The 18,623-nt window shown below is 37.4% G+C and overlaps 1 protein-coding gene and 1 long non-coding RNA gene across 4 annotated transcripts in view; both read left to right on the top strand.

Annotated features, from left to right (window-relative positions):
* LOC134803825 (uncharacterized) overlaps nt 1-18,623 on the top strand; it is a 347,292-nt gene that overhangs the window by 296,383 nt on the left and 32,286 nt on the right. The gene's annotated exons all lie outside the window — the stretch shown is intronic.
* Nucleotides 1-18,623, top strand: part of LOC134803724 (scavenger receptor class B member 1) — a 135,584-nt gene that overhangs the window by 107,775 nt on the left and 9,186 nt on the right. For all 3 annotated transcript variants that reach the window (XM_063776534.1, XM_063776535.1, XM_063776537.1), the window contains 6 exons: nt 13,405-13,543; nt 15,322-15,449; nt 16,031-16,115; nt 16,633-16,766; nt 17,587-17,708; nt 18,480-18,614. In XM_063776534.1, the coding sequence (XP_063632604.1) occupies nt 13,405-13,543; nt 15,322-15,449; nt 16,031-16,115; nt 16,633-16,766; nt 17,587-17,708; nt 18,480-18,614 (743 nt within the window). The remainder of the gene's footprint in view (nt 1-13,404; nt 13,544-15,321; nt 15,450-16,030; nt 16,116-16,632; nt 16,767-17,586; nt 17,709-18,479; nt 18,615-18,623) is intronic.

Here is an 18,623-nt window from a genome sequence, read left to right on the forward strand (position 1 = left end):
AATTTTTAAGGTAAAAAGGTCTGTCACTGACGGCCAAGCGTTTAAATATTTAAACATAAATAAATGCACCTTCTGACATAATCTGTGGCAACGGTCACTTAAAAGTCTTAAAACGGTGAACGCCGCAACTAAAAACAAAAAAAAACTAATTTGTGACTATTTCACTAATTGCATGCATGTACATGTACAGTGTACACCTTAATTTGGAAATATTATTACACTCTATTTTATGAGGCATAAAGGCGATTTTAGAATATTTATGTGTTTAAAAATTATTGAACTTGTTGCAATACTTCTCATAGTATCTTACGAAACTAATGACTATGAAAACTGTTTACATATCTAGTATTTAGACATCTTTCAAGGTCATCTACAATCTATATATTTACATTTTTATCAAGGTAACTCATAAAGGATCTTTTTATATTAAACTATGCAAATTATCCATATAATTTATTAATTTAAATAAATAAATTTAAATAAAAAGGCTGTCCATCGCAATTCAACGCGGTAACGCGGCGAGTGTGATGGGCACCTTTGCGCCGGGAGTAGCGCGGGGAGGCCTCTTTGAGTAGTTTTTATATTCCTTATTTTATTTTAGATATATTTAGGGTTTTAGTTTTAATTTAGTATTATTTATAGATGTATATAGTTCATAAGTTATTTATTTGTTTGTCTTCTGTCTTTCTCCTATGGAATAAATATACATACATTATATAAATCCGAATGATGATGATGATGATTTAAATAAATATTCTGTAATAAATAAGTCTTCCGCAACACTATAGTCTGTATCTTTAGGTACTTAAATAAAAGTAAACAAACAATTTGTAAATTTTCGGGTAGTTATAACATTTATTGGTTAACCGACCAAATACAAAACCGCCTTGATCAGTCACGGAACGACCTGATTTTAATCTACATTATTTGATCGTGTAATGTTTTCATCTACCCTCAACTGGCTTGAGGAGCCATTTGAGGATAGATTTTGTTTAATTTTTAGGATTCCGTACCCAAAGGGTAAAACGGGACCCTATTACTAAGACTCCGCTGTCCGTCCGTCCGTCCGTCTGTCACCAGGCTGTATCTCACGAACCGTGACAGCTAGACAGTTGAAATTTTCACAGATGATGTATTTCCGTTGCCGCTATAACAACAAACACTAAAAACAGAATAAAATTAAGATTTAAGTGGGCCTCCCATACAACAAACGTGATTTTTGACCGAAGTTAAGCAACGTCGGGCGGGGTCAGTACCTACTTGGATGGGTGACCGTTTTTTTTTGCCGTTTTTTGCATTATTGTACGGAACCCTTCGTGCACGAGTCCGACTCGCACTTGGCCGGTTTTATTTAGATGGCTCGCGAGCCAACCCGGTATCCATTGCGCGCGGCTGACTCGCGAGCCAATGTTCGATAGTTTGCCGCGCGATATGGAGACGGGGTTTAATATTATTTTATGTAATAGATATAAAAAAGTCATTATCACCGATAGTGCTTTTACGGTAACTTCAGTTTTCAAGTATGTGTGAATTAGTGAAATTTATTTGAATGCTCTTGCCTCTACTTATAATACGGTCAATAAAATAAAATTATGTTGTCAAATAACATAAGCGCCTTAGGAAAGCAAAGATTATAGCCTCTTTTTAAGCAGGATATTTGGTAATTCACGACTATTATTAAAATTCGTTCGACCGATATATGTGCGGCTGGCAATATAAAAATAACATAACAGTCGGGTTACATCGGGCCATTACAACCAAATGGCCATACCTATAGCAAGGCAACGCCAGCAGCGTGTTTGGCACATTTATGCCTAGTACCTCTCGACTAAGCAGTGTGTTTAACTGCCCGATTCGAATTTTAAGATACGTCAATTAATATATCTAGAAACGATATGGATTAGATGTGTCAGTGTCTAAAGTGACGTTTTTGTTTGAAGAAACGTCACATTTGACACTGACATATCTAATCCATATCGTTTCTAGATCTATTAACTGATAACTGACGTATCTTAAATTTTGAATCGGGCCGTAAAACTCTCTGCTTAGGGGCTGTCCATAAATTACGTCATCGATTTTTGACGATTTTGGACCCCCCCCCCCCCCTATAATCATCCAAAAATCATCCTTCTAATGACCCCATTTCCTCCTACTTCATGCTACCGTCATCCGATGTCCAGACCCCCCCCCCCCCCTAATTTGAAATGACGTAATTTATGAATAGCCCCTTAGTCTAAAGGGGCCCACTGATTAACAGTCCGTCGGACGGTATCGGCCTGTCAGTTGTTCGGAACTGTCAAAATTTTGTTCTGACAGGCCGATACCGTCCGCCGGACTCTTAATCAGTGGGCCACTTAAGTGCTGTACTTAGGTTTCATTTCATTTCATTTATTCAGTCACAATTTACATTGTATATGAATATAAATTATAATTAAAATTAAAAATAAAACTTAAATTATATCATGCAGCTATAACTATTATTTTACAAGATTTAATAATATTATTATATAATATTTACAGATATGGTATGTCAGAATAATTATTGAAATGTTAAGTATAATATAGGTTTAGGTTAGAACGTGCACTGTAGTTTAGCGCATGCGCTGTGCGGGTCGCCGCTTGCGTCTCGTGATTTCTTCACACGAAAACCCCATTCTCGCGCACACAAGTGCTTAGTGGATTATATTGAAATAGCCAAACTATCACCATTAAAATTTGACATTTATATTTTATAATTTAATATTTTAGCAAAACACATTCTTTATACTTCGCATAGAAAGTGATTTACACTCACGTAATTTATTTTACAGTACACACGGTGCTACTTTACCGCTCTAGGTCGGTAATTAGCACATAACGTGCCTATGTCGAAAATTTAAAGAGCCATATGTACTGTAAAACGTTGTAAAATACACGTGCGAAAAGGTAATTCGCAACTCATGTCGATTTAAAAAACACTCTCTTCGGTCGTGTTACAATTTATCGCCACTCGTTGCGAATTTCCTACCTATCGAACTTGTATTGTAATGACAATATCTGACCTTCGGAGATCCGTATACTATTGACATGCGTGAATGATTGCAATCCGGATTATTCGAAGTTCAAAAATCCGGATTTCGGAGCGTTTGAAAATCCGTTTTAAAATTCGGATTTTGAAAAGAAAAAACCGGTTTTTCGGATTTTTTCCCACCAGTACTAATTTGCTCAAAATTAATGCTAATGCGAAATAAAAAGCGGTGCACATGAAGCGGTAACGCAGGAGAGCTATTGCCAGCCGGGCATTGCGCGTCGCGCATTCGCTCGCACCTGTATGCTTGCCCCGCGTCCGCTTTTTTTATTGGCGTAGCAGCCCAAGTAACAAAATTTGGTACTATAAAAGTCCTGAGAACGTTTTGGAGCGTGCTAATTAGTGTTCATGATTAGCACTATAATGGTGTTGTAAACGTTTACAAAACCCCAGATAGGCCCTAGTTTTATCACTGATTTATTCTATAAACATTACATAAAGGCTCTCACGGTGATAAATCAGCTCTATGGTTGAAATGTAAAAGTGACGAGAAACGCTCTTTAGTACTAAAAAAATAGTGCTGTCTGCAACGGTTCTCTTATTTATCGCCGAAAATGGTATGGCCGATTATCACTTCCCAACTCACGTTTGGCGGATTTTTATTTCGCCGAATTTCATTTCCCAACTTTTCAAATCTTTTTTTTTCATTTGCCAACCGCACACTTACCAACTAAACGTTTGGTCTGTGTTTTATAATGCCAATTTTCAAAATGCCAACTTTCATGTCGTAGAATGTTTTAGTTGGCATAATATACACTTAGTTGTTTATTGTTTACCAATTGTTTCATTTGGTCAGACTGTACTGTACCAAAGGGGGGCCGTTTCTGGGACTTTAATTTTTTTTTGAGAAACAGAAAAACATAGGGGTTTCAAAACACTTAGAATAATTTACATGATTTTGTTGAAATAATCACTTTTTTCTTAATAAACTTTCCTCTAAAATCAAAAATGGCCGAGATATTTGACCCGAATGTTGCTGTGCAATTACGTTTTATGGGTTGTTGAAAAAAAAATAACTTCGAAGACTAAGGCAGGAGCAAAGCTCCCGCCTTATTCTTCTAACCTAACCATATCCAAGTCGGCTCTGCCCAGGAAGGTCTTGCTCGCTCGCTTCGCTCGCTCGCTGCCACTGGCTTCAAATATTAAAATATACATTATAAAAAGTACAACAACTCGGCCATTTTTGATTGTTTGGTATGTATCTTTTTCTTATTTGTAACTTGCCTAATGTATGAAAAGCGAACTGTAGCTCCAACGAAACGTTATTCGTCCAAGAGTTGTTCGACCAAGTGAAAGATTTGACAAAAGATAAGTCTCCCAAAAGTTTAGAGGCGTTATAATAATCTGCTTTACAATAATTCTACCAATTGAAACGTTGCCATACAAAAATTTGCTAATCGTTAGTTGTCAAAGTGAAACGTCGGCGAAATGTTGGTTTGCAAATGAAATTCCGCCAAAAATAGTTCTGCGAAAAGGCAGAACACCGTCTGCAACGTTTATGTCGCAATTTGGAATTATAAAAGTAACCAATGAAACATGTTTATAGTGCTATTTTGCACCGTAAACTATTCCAGTGATCTTTTTTATCATACTTGCGTCGTGGGTGCCTAAAATATTAAATAAGTTCATTCGCCATTGTTTCTTAAAGTGACATTTGTATTTAGGTAATAAAAAGGATGTACTTAAAAGCATTTGTGGACCGTTACTATGCCGGTACATTGTACATGCGAAAATAATTGTATCGATAGAATCATTATGCTGCTTTCAAATTTGACAATGCGTTCTCATAATTTTCATATTTTAATTAAATTTAAATTAATAAAATAAGGACTTGTTGCAACTGTGGCTGCTATAGTACACATAGGCTCCAGCCGTGCCGCTAATGTGCTATTACGGCAGAAAACAGCAGCCATTTTTTAAGTTACGATTTAAGTTATTTAGCAACGTACCAGGTAACTTTAATGGTACTATATAGCACTATAGAAAAACTTTCATGACTTTTAGAGAACTCTTCTAGCCTTATAGCGATGTTAAGAGAGCTTTTAAAAAGCTAAAACGTTACGTAATGGTCGTGCAAAGTCCTTTTATAGTGCAGATTGATCCTCTAATAGTGTTTACGATACTGCTACAATACTAGTACTATAAAAGTTACTTTGACGCATTATTAGTGCAAAATAGGTACATAAAAGCATCAGTAAAGTCGTCTATAGTATTAAATAGTACCTACCATAATCGCTTTTTGCATATCTATAAAGATTCTTTTGTATGATCCTATAAGCGTTCTAAGAGCTAAATTATTGTACTTAAAAGGTCTTTAATCTTATAGAAACAAAACGCTTTGTTAAAAACCTTTATAGTACAAGCAGTCACAATGGTTACCATTATAGGCCTACTGGCCTACTATATCACTGTTTGGTGATAAAATGCCTTAGTTATAGAACCTTTTGTTACTTGGGAGTGTACGTATGTATTTTGTTTTTATTGTTTTTTAAAGATTTTGTTATTGGCGTAGCAGTGTACGCATTCTGTTTTTTATTTTTATTAAAAACAACTTAATTTGATTGTTTGTTTCATATTGCCTTTATGCCACATATTCCTTTCTTAAAATCCGTATTGAATCCGAACTTCGGATTTCGGTCAAACCAAAATCCGAAAATCCGGATTTGAAAAATGTTCACGGATTTGCAATCGCTAGCGTGAACTGTGTCAATACAAATAATTTTCACATGCCCTAAGGCCGAACATATCAATGGTCAATATATCTACTGTAATACCTACCTACAGTTGATATATATCTACTGGTAGGTACTATATATTCTCGTGAATAACCGACCTGCTTAAATGAAAACCTGGTTAATTAACACAATATTGCCGATCCTTTGAAATTTCAATTATCCAGGTTTCACTGTACGTAAACGTACTAGTGCTCGACATGCTAATGCCCAATATATAGATGACACCTTACTGTCAATTCCATTGACAATGACTTAAGTTTCAAGATGACATGTACTGGGACCGCGTCGAGCACCAGTACGTTTACCTTATATATTCTCGTGAATAAACAATGATTTCATTTCATTTAATGAATAGCAAAAAACCGTCCACACATCAATACAAAGTACTCGAAGTAGTCTGGTTAGCTTTTGTTCAGAAGCTAATACGGCTCAGCCACGACATTGAGCGACTTGCGACGGCGGCAGGGACAACCATAGGTGAGAACGAAAGGTCCGTTCTCTGTGTCTCCAACCTATGGTTATCACTGCCGCCGTCGCAAGTCGCTCAATGTCGTGGCCGAGCCGATACACTGAGCGCGATTGTACACAAACACACATTGGCATTTTTCGTAATGCTAGAAACTCGACAAACTAGCCTTAGCATAAACCAAACGCACCTTCTTCTACAAAACCTAAACTTAATATCAACTCTATAACCTTACAGTTAAGACTCAAATTTCAATAAAGGGTTTGTATTTTTAGGTTATTTTGACACTTATATACATTACCACATTGTCAATAAAACATAATCTGTGTGATCAGTTTTTGACAGGCGCGGGCGAACGGATAATGTCAATACTGCTGTGTCAATAACTCTCACTGGCTATATTAAACGCTTAGCAACAGCACTGCTACCACGAGTTGGCAGTTGACATTTACTTTAGCGACTGCGTGATTCGCATTCCCTCTCAATCGCACCAATATATCAGTGCGAGTGAGATATGTCATAACGTATATTTCAAATACCAACTCGTGGTAGTCGTGCAAGTGAAACAATCACACTTTTTTTCTCCTATTAGAATTGAAAGAGCTCATGATTCTGAGTAGAAATAACAAAAATTCCCAAATTTGAGTGTAAAACTTTAAATAACATGGCTTATCTAATACAATGAATGAATCTATCTATCTTTACAAATGTAATATTAATATAGTAGGTACCTAGTTGTTCTAATTCGTTTTTGCTCTGATTATATTATATGTACCATTTTCCGGGTCTATCTCTCCGACCAAAGATATATGAGGGGGCAGCATGTCACCAGCACTCTTCGGTGTCTTCATGGATGGGCTTTCACAGGCCTTGACTAAAACCGGGGTCGGCTGCTCCATCACCGGCACAATGGCCAACCACCTAGCGTATGCCGATGATATGGTCCTGCTTGCTCCATCAGTAGCCGCTATGCGAGACTTACTTGCGGAATGCGGAAAATACGCCAGCCAGCACAACATGAAGTATAATCCGGACAAGTCAGAGTTTATGGTCATGGAAGCGGCAAATATGCCGTTGAGCGTACCGCCACTGTTACTTGATGGAGTTCAACTGCAGTCTACGAGGTTAAATACCTAGGCCACATTCTGCTGTCTAGTTTGAAAGACCACAAGGACGTCGAAAGGCAAAGACGAGCTATTGCAGTACGAGCGAACATGCTAGCCAGAAGATTCGCCAAATGCAGCGACGACGTGAAACGGCAGCTATTCCTGAGTTTTTGTACTTGTGTCTACACAGTGGAGTTGTGGTCAGATTACACCTGTGCAGCAGTGGGAGACATGCGCGTACAGTATAATAACGCGTGGCGGGCGTTGTTCCGGCTGCCGCGCTGGTGCAGCGCGAGCGCCATGTTCGCGAAGGGGCGCGCGCCAGGCTGGGGCGCGCTGCTGAGAGCGAGGAGCGCCGCCGCCAGAAAGGCGATAAATGCATCCTCCAATACGCTGCTGTCCGCAGTGAGGGAGTGGGACGGTAGCCCGCTCCATGAGCGCTGGAGGACCTACCACAAACCGCGTTCACCATAGGGTCGGGGCGATACGCCCCTAAGGCTAGTTAATATTAAGTTTTCATTTGTAATTATGTAATTTAATTTTAATTTTATTGTACAGTCAAATAGTTTAATTTTAATTTTAATTTATTGTAATTTTATGGATGATTTCTGGAATAAAACAATTTTTCATTTCATTTCATATGTAACTAAAGACGGCGTCCGGGCGCGCCCCCGCAGCCTGACTAAACGGATGTAGGACCTACATTCGATATCGGACAGTGTGAAAACGCTTTAATAAAAAGGACACATTTCCGACTAGCTTTGTAGGTTACGTTAGGTCTAGGTTAATTTAGCTCAGACAATAACGCCTCTAGACTATAAAATACTAGTAAAATGAGATATAATTCTACATAAAGATGGCGTTTTATTGGTAGTGTTTAACATATTGTATTGTATCGTAAATGGTATGAGTTCTTAAGCGTCACAAATGACACTTAGGGCTCGATCATAGAGAAACAAATACATAGAGTGCTAACTCCATACATCAGTTTTATTACCAAAACGACTATTATTTTCGTAGTCGACATCTAGCATTGTTAACGGAATTATCAGTACTGCTACTTGACAATAGATGTTCCGACGAGCGGAAAGTCTAATGCTCAACAATTTTCGGCTAATATTATAACCGGATTAACAGGAACTCTATTTTAAACTCCTGCTTTTAATATTAGTTGTAAATTGTTGTTCAATACAATATTCGTGAGTCGAGACACTCGAGACATCTAGTATCAAGTAGCGGTACTGATAATTCCGCTACTCGATGCTAGATGTCGACTACGAAAATAATAGCCATTTTGGTACCATAACTGATGTATAGAGTGAGCACTCTATGCTTACTATGGTCTCGATAAAACAGTAAAGACCATATAAAGTATAATTATTATTAAAGAACAGCCGTCATCTGATATAACAGAGCGGCCAAGGTGCTCACAAATATCTGAACACGCTTGTATTGTCAAGAGGCCCGATTAGAATTTTAAGATATGTACATCAATTAATAGATCTAGAAACGATATGGATTAGATATGTCAGTATCAAATATGACGTTTCTCCAAACAAAAATGTCACTTTTGACACTGACACATCTAATGAGATATGCCAGTGTCAAATGTGACGTTTCTTCAAACACTTTTGACACTGGCATATCTAATCCATATCGTTTCTAGATCTATTAATTGACGTATCTTTAAGTTCGAATCGGGCAGAAGGCGCTAGAGTGCTTGTTCAGATATTTTTGAGCACCTTGGCCGCTCCGATATATCTGATAGCAACTGTACAATAAACCTAGTCGGTCTCTTTTACATGCCTGTTATGTATAAAGGAAATAAGTAATCATAATTAGTCTATAATTATATGTGTAAAATGTGCCACTACGCTAAACTATTTGTATATCCCTGATACTTAAAATGACAGATTAATTGACCAATTTACTACTGAAAAGGGCATTGTTTATTATACTAAATTACTTATTGAACCTTTGGACTATAGATGCAGTATTTAACCATACATTTTCAAATAGAGATACACGGTGGCTAAAAAATAACAGCATTGCCGTCGCCAGGGAGGTTTTGGGATTATACTGAGCATCTTTTACTATGGGACCAACCCCGAAATCGCGAAAAAAAATTACCCTCCCATAGAAAATGGACCAGCCAAAATACATATATGAAACAACCAATTTTTTTTTTTTCGAATTATCGGGGTAGGTCCCATAGTAAACGTTGCTCAGTATAATCCCAAAACCTCCGTGGCAACGGGCATGCAGGGGGCCGATTTTTGAATTTCGAACGCTCGATTTCGTGTATATCGTTCAATAATATCTCAACTACTAGACATTTAAATTCTACTAATAGAATTGAAAACGAGTGGTCAATACTACTAGATTCCCAATTTCTACCGCTCGTATTTCAAAATAAGCAATTCGCCATTTTCCACAGATTTCGAGTGACGAAATCGAGCGATCTAAATTCAAAAATCGGCCCCCAGTTATTTTTTAGCCAGTTGTTGCCTGTGCAAAGAAGAGTATGACAGTCAGCGATAAAACCTTGCATCAAAAATGATTTTTTTGACAAAAAACTTACTGTATTACAGTAGTATTTTACACCAAAGTCCGTTTATCGTCGCGCTAGGTAGGCTAATAGCCGTGACCAATAATAGGTAAGTATTCATTCACAACTCAAAGGCTGGAACATTGAATGCGACAACCGTGAAATTTGCCTACAATGACACAAAGCTTGCTAAATTTGAAGTGACTGTGAAGTCATTTGTTTATTATTTAATGTACAAATATGTGTTTTGTTTAAGCTTTTACAAGTTTAGTACAATGGTTTTAAAATTAAGTAATAAACTTCTTGTATCTTGACTAGTTTAGCTAAAACAATTGAAACATAATTAACAATCAATCGGCGGCCAAACACTATCAGTATCAGCGCCATTTGCACCATTCCACTAACCCGATCTTGACCGGTTAAACCTGGAGTTACCATGGTTACCAGAATAATTTGACACTAGATTAACGGTTTAACTGCTTAACCCCGCGTTAGTGGGATGGTGCAAGTGGCCCTTAATGTCATTATTTTTTAAAGATTTAACATTACTGTTGACAGTGTAGTAACTGGATTGAATTAAAAAAGGTGTCTACTGTGCCCGCGACTTCTTCAGCGTGGGAAGATGATGATGATATTATGCTTTCTTGAGTGACACTTTTCTTCTAGGGTTCCGTACCCAAAGGGTAAAACGGGACCCTATTACTAAGACTTCGCTGTCCGTCCGTCCGTCCGTCCGTCCGTCCGTCTGTCACCAGGCTGTATCTCACGAACCGTGATAGCTAGACAGTTGAAATTTTCACAGATGATGTATTTCTATTGCGGCTATAACAACAAATACTAAAAACAGAATAAAATAAAAATTTAAATGGGGCTCCCATACAACAAACGTGATTTTTGACCAAAGTTAAGCAACGTCGGGAGTCGGTCACCCATCCAAGTACTGACCGTACTTGGATGGGTGACCGTTATTATTTTGCTTTTTTTACGATTTTTTTTTTGCATTATGGTACGGAACCCTTCGTGCGCGAGTCCGACTCGCACTTGCCCGGTTTTTTAAGTGGTAATTTCGATTTGATATGTAATGTATTCTGTATTTACTGTATTCTCTCTGTGTTATGTACTTACTTGTTTGGTGCAATAAAGTGTTTACTACTACTACTACTATTACATTTAATAATTTACTTGCGTTGATATGGTACAAAAAATTGTGTTTCACTCAGTAGCAAACTTTGTTTAACCATCGTGCCTAAAATCCCTCGCAACACTCAACATTCTACTTTTCGAACCACTCGCTTACGCTCGTTCAATTTTGAAATATTTCGCTTTCTCTGGTATTAAAAGTTTTCTTGCCGGGCCCGTATCGGGATACCCTTTTCCAACTTAGACTTAGAGAGGAGGGATTTAAATCTTCTCTGGCAGAGGTGTAGGGTTAGAGTCGTTGTAGCTGGGGTCCCTTTGTTTCACATGAAGTTTAAGTCATAATGTATTGTTTGTCATATTATCATTAGTCCTAAAACGGAAACTACTTTTCAGGATTTTCGTTAGGTTATCCTATAGAGTTAGGTTATCCTAGGTTAGGTTAGGTTGTTGCGGAAGAGTACTTCGGCGTTCCTGGGACCTCGCCATATAGTAGCGAGGCGGCAACAGAGGGGTTTTAGTGGGTAAACCTGGGATCTCATTAGCCCACAACAGGGAGTCCCACATAACCATCCCGGCCCGTCCCGCGCCGGGTGGTATGCGTGAAGCATTTACCCTCTTAAAAAAAAAAAAAAAAAAAAAAGGTTAGGTTAGGTTTGTTTTATATCAATTCTGAAAAGTTTTGAACCAAACAAATTATGACTAACGAAAATGCGGACAAACAATACATTATGACTTATAACTTTTTGGGAAATAAGTTTTTGGCAAAAATTTCATTTTTGGTACAAGCTTTTATCGCCGACTGTACTTTTTTTTCCACAGGCAACTCATACTCATCGAGACAATTCTAAAAACCCCAAACACAATTACCTAGGTTTCGTTGTTTTATCACAGAGTTCCTATGGCCACCTCCGGTCTCCATCATCAGATCAGCTCGATGACACCATAATATTGCATTGTCACCCGACTTACGTATGTATGCAAAATTTCAGCTCAATCGGAAACCGGGAAGTGGATCAAATTTAACTTGCAAGATTTGATTGGGTACCTAATGATTCTCCGATAAACTTTTAGCAGATCATCGATTCGCCGACAACGATTCGCCGAACATCGTTTCGCAGAGTCATTTATTTGTCAATGTAACTTCTGGTCAACTAACGTTACGTAGACTCTTGGTTCACATACCGTTCAGTTTGCTTCTGTGTAAATTCGCAGAACTATTATTGGACGATTTCCATTTGGCAGAGTAATCGTTTCGTTTAAGCTATGTTTAGTCGAATAACGTTTCACATTTTACATATAAGTCGTTATTTTCGAAACAAAATAATGAAATAAAATATTATCATTTTTTAAGTAAATGCGTTAAGTATATGTATATAAAGTTACGAAGAAGTTAGCGAATATGTAGTGTCAAACTCGTGGTAAGGCTACAGTTGTACTTCATGAAATTGGTGGATTTCAGGAGGAAATGCTTGAGTTACTTTAGAAAATACCGAAATCACAATAATGCCTTTAAAAATTTAGGGGTTCCGTCAATTCCTCATGGAAAATTTTCAAACAAAAAAAGAATAACTCAAATCGGACCATGGGTGCTGGAGTAATCGCTAAACATACTACTTTAAAAAAATCATCATCATTATCATCAACAATCATCATCATCAGGTGCACTTCATCAATAATTGAAATCTCAGCTTATTTTATAATTTTTTTTAGCATTAGAGAGAAGGTAAGCGACGTTGACATGTCTTTTAATTGAAAAACGATTTTTAAAAATCAGTAACTAAGTATTACTTATGAAAGCAGAAGAATATAAATGATCGTATTAGATTCGTGAATGTTACATGTTTGCCATGACTTATTTTTAAAAAGAGTTTTTCAATTAAAAGACACGTCAAGATTGTTTACCTTTTTTCTAATGCTAAAAAAACGAACATTCAATATTAATGCCAAATGAACATTCGACCTATTGTGTTTCGACCAATGGTTTCTCGGGCAATTATGACAGTTACTAAATGATTATTCTACGAATAGTAAATATGCGTATCAATGTTCTGCTTATTGACTACTCTCGCAAACGACTATTATGCGTAACGAGATTCGGCGAATCGTTACTCTGCCAAACAACCCGTCTGCGAATCGTTGTCGGCGAAACAAAAATCGGCGTATTTTTTTTTCGGAATATCAATAGGGCACCGATTTGATTACACACAGACAGACAGACAGACAACGGTCAGGTAAAACTAAATAAAAGCTTGTAAAAATAGAGAACCGTTGTAGCTTTATTTGACGTTCATAAGCGCATTGTAATATGCTTATTTTTAATTTATAATATATGTCCTTTTCAGAGAAGACATGGAGAAGGTGAACATCAAGTTTCACGACAACGACACCATCACGTACCAACACAACAAGATCCTGCGATTCGTTCCCGAACTGTCCGTCAATAAGGACCAGAAGATGACAGTGCCGAACATTCCTCTACTGGTGAGTCTAACAATAGCGACACCATCACGTGGGTCAATTTTCAAATGGCATTTTTTGCTGTCCCACGGCTAAAACTCGAAGTCCATAGGACTAAAAGACTGGGTATTTATATATTTTCATTCAATATATTATAAGCTTTAAAAATAATGTACAACTGTACCTAAAATATTATTTGTTTCTGACAAAATCGCATTTGAAGTTCAAAAAACGGCGAAATTTGTCGCTTTTTCGCGTGTCCCAGTGGCGGCCTAGCGCAATAAAAAACAACATAACTTTGCAACGCATTATAAATAAATTTGTATTTTTATAAAGAGCATTTCCTAGAGAATTGGTTTACTCATATTGATAAATTAATACGTTATTTAATAAAACAAGGGAAGCCTTTTTATCGTTGTCCCGCGCGGCACCTGTTTTGTTATGACTTAAATATACCCCCTATAATCTTCTTTGTCTATTGAATAACAGTTAGATTAAATTTACGACGCAATAGTGCGGTTAGTTGGGCATCGATTAACATCGAGTGAGGACGCGGAAACAGTTTAATTTATTCAAAAACAGGAAAGAACCTCTTTCGATATATACGACTTTTTGGTACGACTACAATGACATTTGTTTGGACGCTTAATATGTTGGTACATAGTTGAAATAAAAATGTTTATTTTATAATAATAGTTGCAAATATAGTGTTAAAATATATAGTAAAATAAATAAGTGAATCGGTTGTTTTGTGTAGGAAATATCGCTAAAAAATATTATTGGCGACATGTAGCGACATTTGTATGGCGACATTTATACGGCTATTTTGACCGTAAAAATGTCGATTGTGGCATACAAATGTCGACATAGTGTCATACAAATGTTGAGATTTCGAGAAGGTGCCATACAAATGTCGTCAGTGTCTTACAAATGCAACAACAATAATAAATAGTGGCATATAAATTTTGATACTACCATACAATGTCGAAAAAATGCCTTATACATGTGAAAAGCGCCTTACAAATGGCTAAATAGTGCAATACAAATGTCGATCTTTAAACGTCCATATCTAGCTAACTTTAAAAAGTAGACCTCAGGTGCCTCGTACAGTATATTTTTTGTTGTTAATAACCCTTCCTAAAACGATGATTATAAATCAGATTTTCCAAAAATAAAAAATGCCATTCAAATGTCGAAAAAACATCGTCTTCAAAAATTGACCCACGTACCAACACAACAAGATTCTACGATTCGTTCCCGAACTATCCGTCAATAAGGATCAGAAGTTGACAGTGCCGAACATTCCTCTGCTGGTGTAGGATCTAGTCTAGGATCGAGGGAGTAACGATTCTGTTTCGTGATTCTGAGTAGAAATAACATAAAAATTCTCAAATGAAAAAGTGTTTTGTACAGTCATTAAATATAATGGCCCAGAAATGTCTTATATACCTAACTAAATTTTTAATTAGCTATGAGAACGTTATTGAAAAATGGAGATAAAACACCGTGCCTTAATAGATACCGTGAATCAACATAGTCATCATCACTATAGCTTAATCAAATGATATTTCGTACATAAGTTACGAAAAACTGAATGGTATGAGCCGGGATTTGAACCCGCGACCTCCGGATTGCAAGTCGCATGCACGCTTTTATCGCTAGGCCACCATCGCTTTTTTTATTGTCATATTCATCATATAATTTTATTGCTATAACATATTTAATTTCAACAGCGCATTGGTGCTGTAATGCTGTAAAATTATCCCCGCATAAATATCAAATATCAAATTATTTTGTTTCAGACAGTGACATCGTTCTCTCCCAACCTAGCCGGACTCGTGGTGAGCGGTCTGGCGTCTGTGCTGTCGGTGGCGTACAAGAAGACAGCTGAACCTTTCGTCAAGGTCACCGCTGAACAGCTGGTTTTTGGGTACGTACCTTCTCAATCCAGACATTAACAGTATCACAACTAAGAATGACATTAATAATAACGCCATCTCTCGTAACGTCTCGAAATCAGGCGTAATTTTCGGTCAACCTGCTGGTCAAAGCTGGTTAGCTGGTTTTTGGGTACGTTTCGGATAGAAAATGGTTTTATCACCACCCTTAAAAATAACAGCCGATTATTATCTAATATGGATAATAGCGCTAGCGCCATCTTTCGCGTTATCTCGGAACCCCGAAGGTATAGGTAAAGTGTTAGCAGAGGGAATTTAGTATAGAGGCGTATTGTCTAAGTAAATTTTGTAGTCACAGTCAATTTACTGCCATCTTTCGACACAGGATTAAAACTTTTAGAACGCCATTTGACTTTGATCCTTATTCTTTTATTTACTGATATGTGTTCCATTTGATAAATATGAAAAGGTGTCGCCATCTACACGAGTATAGGCTAAAGGTATGGCGCCATCTTTTCGAATGATGGTGCCATACCTTTGGCCTAGCCTACATGAATAAAGAATATTTTGAATCTCGAATCCTGTAAATGTAAATGTAAATTTTGTTTTACAGATACGATGACCCCCTAGTGACTCTGGCGCATTACTTCTACCCCAAAGGGAAGAGGCCGAACAGTCAGATGGGACTGTTGCTAGCTGTAAGTATCATGCGACCATAGAGTAATAATTATAAGTAAACAAAGAGTGGTAACTCGATGTTACAACAGATTTCTCACCAAAACGCGCGTTATTTCGTAGTCGACATCTAACGTCAAGTAGTGGAACTATCAGTACCGCTACTTAACACCAGATGTCATAAGTGTAGCTACTGACGAAAAATGTACTACTAAAACAGTTTACAACTAATATTATAAGCAGAAGGGGTTGAAAATAGACTTCCAGTTAATCTGGTTATAATATTAGCTGAAAATTATTGAGCATTAGAGTTTTCGTTCGCCGAGACATCTATTGTCAACTAGCAGTACTGATAAATTCCGCTACATGACGCTAGATGTCGACTACGAAATAACTCGCGTTTTGGTAAGAAAACTGATGTATGGAGTTACCACTCTTACTTTACTTATATTACTCTATGATGCAACTTATGAAGTGTCCATTGACCCTCGCTGTACCTGCTCAAAAACAATATAAAAGCTAATTCCTTGACTTTTCCAGCGAAACGGGACCCTAGACGAAGTATCAACGATCTACACTGGCCAGAAATCCATGTCGCGTTTCGGATATTTGGACAAGATCAACGGCTTAGACCACCTGCCTCACTGGAAGGAGAGCCCCTGCAATGATATCAGGTATTTCATAGACCCTAGACTAGTGTTTTCAATCAGTGGATTTCAATCAGTGATGGCGTATGGCGTAAACGGGCATTTTCTCTTAAAAGCGTATCATTTACTTTTTTACGAAAATCCATCAACTTTTGGGTTATTTCTACCAGTTTCTACTCAGAACCACGAGGACTATCGATTAAAAAAGAAAAAAATGTGTGCAAAAAGAAATTCAGTTTTGTAACGCAGTTTCACATAGGTATACCGTTACAAAACTGACACCCAAAATTGTATGAAAAACTGGGGACACTTTTTTTCTTTGTTGCTTTCAATAGTACCTACTCTCGTGATTCTGAGTCTAAATAACCCAAAAGTTGATGGTTTTTTGGAAAAAAGTAAATGGTAACATTTTTTTCTGAAAACCCCCAAATACACCAAATGACCAAATGAAGCCAGGGCAAATCATCGAATGGGAGCAATAGGGACCTATACTCACTATGATAAAGATGTTGACGTGTCCTAATGCTAAAGATTTTCCTTCTATTGGTACCAATTTACGGCCTCGTTATCAAGTTAAGGCCCCCCTCGGGCCTAAGGCTCGCGGCATTCAGCTCGCTTTGTCAACCAAAAAATTAAAAAAAATCAAACACCTGCGTATGTGTACATTACGAGTAAATTATGTAAAAATATTTTCTGGTTGCCTAGCGGTAAGAGCGTGCGACTTTCAACCCGAGGTCACGGGTTCAAACCCCGGCTCGTACGAATGAGTTTTTCGCAACTTCTGTACGAAATATCGTTTCATATTTGCCAGTCGCTTTTTGCTTTGACTTTGACTTTATGTTTTCAGGGCCTCAGAAGGATCGTTCTTCCCCCCTCGGGCGGTGACCAAGTCGGACCTAGTCCATGTGTACGACAAGGACATCTGCCGTATACTTCCCCTGCAGTACAGGCGAGATGTCTACAAAGATGGTGAGTCATAAGCGACTACTTTATCATAATAACTTTTAGTATTATAAATAGAAAACGACGCTGATACGTTCATACTACCTAACACATGACGAGTTGTTTAATATTTATGAACATATACTTTAGGGTGTTTCATTTTTCCGAATTTTCGATTTTCATCTGACTTTGCTCGAATTCTTGTTCTAACTGATAAAAAAATATTATACGTTAAAAAAAATTTAAAATCGGTCAACATTTAGAGGTTGCACAACATCAACAAAGATTTTTCAAATAACCAACGACTCTACATCGGAGGGTAGAAAATGGTTTAAGCGGCTACCATCAAAGCGGAGAGTAGTGTGGTACTGAACCTTCTACATATAAATAAATTTTAAAATTAGTAGTAAACTTGGATTTTGGTTACTCGATAAATGTTCTAATTAAGATTTTTCAGTTTTTCCACCTGTTTCCAAAGGAAAAGTACTTTTTTTTATCGTGTTTTAGACGCAAAATTCAGTTTTCTCATTCGATTTTAGTATCAGTTCATTATATTTTGTAATTTTAGAACATAGTTCATTTTCACGCAATGTATGGGGTTCTCACTCTACCTTTTCAACTTGTGCAACCTCTAAACGTTATTCGATTCTTTTGAAAATTGAAATAGAAAGTTTTTAGTGTGGGGAGACTCCATTGGTGAGCAAAGTCAGGAAAAATATTACATTTTTTTTTCTCCATACAAAAGTGAATCACCCTAATATACTTACTTGTCCTTTTATTAATTTCCCACTCTTCCAGGCATCCAAACGGGTCTGTACACACCGCCCGCCTCCACATTCGAGTCGGCCGACGTGAACCCGGAGAACAAGTGTTACTGCCAGGGCGAGAAGTGTCCGCCACGGGGCTTGCAGAACATCAGCCCTTGCCAATACAGTGAGTTAC

Source organism: Cydia splendana, chromosome 27 (assembly GCF_910591565.1).
Source record: "Cydia splendana chromosome 27, ilCydSple1.2, whole genome shotgun sequence".
Classification (NCBI taxonomy): Eukaryota; Metazoa; Arthropoda; class Insecta; order Lepidoptera; family Tortricidae; genus Cydia; species Cydia splendana.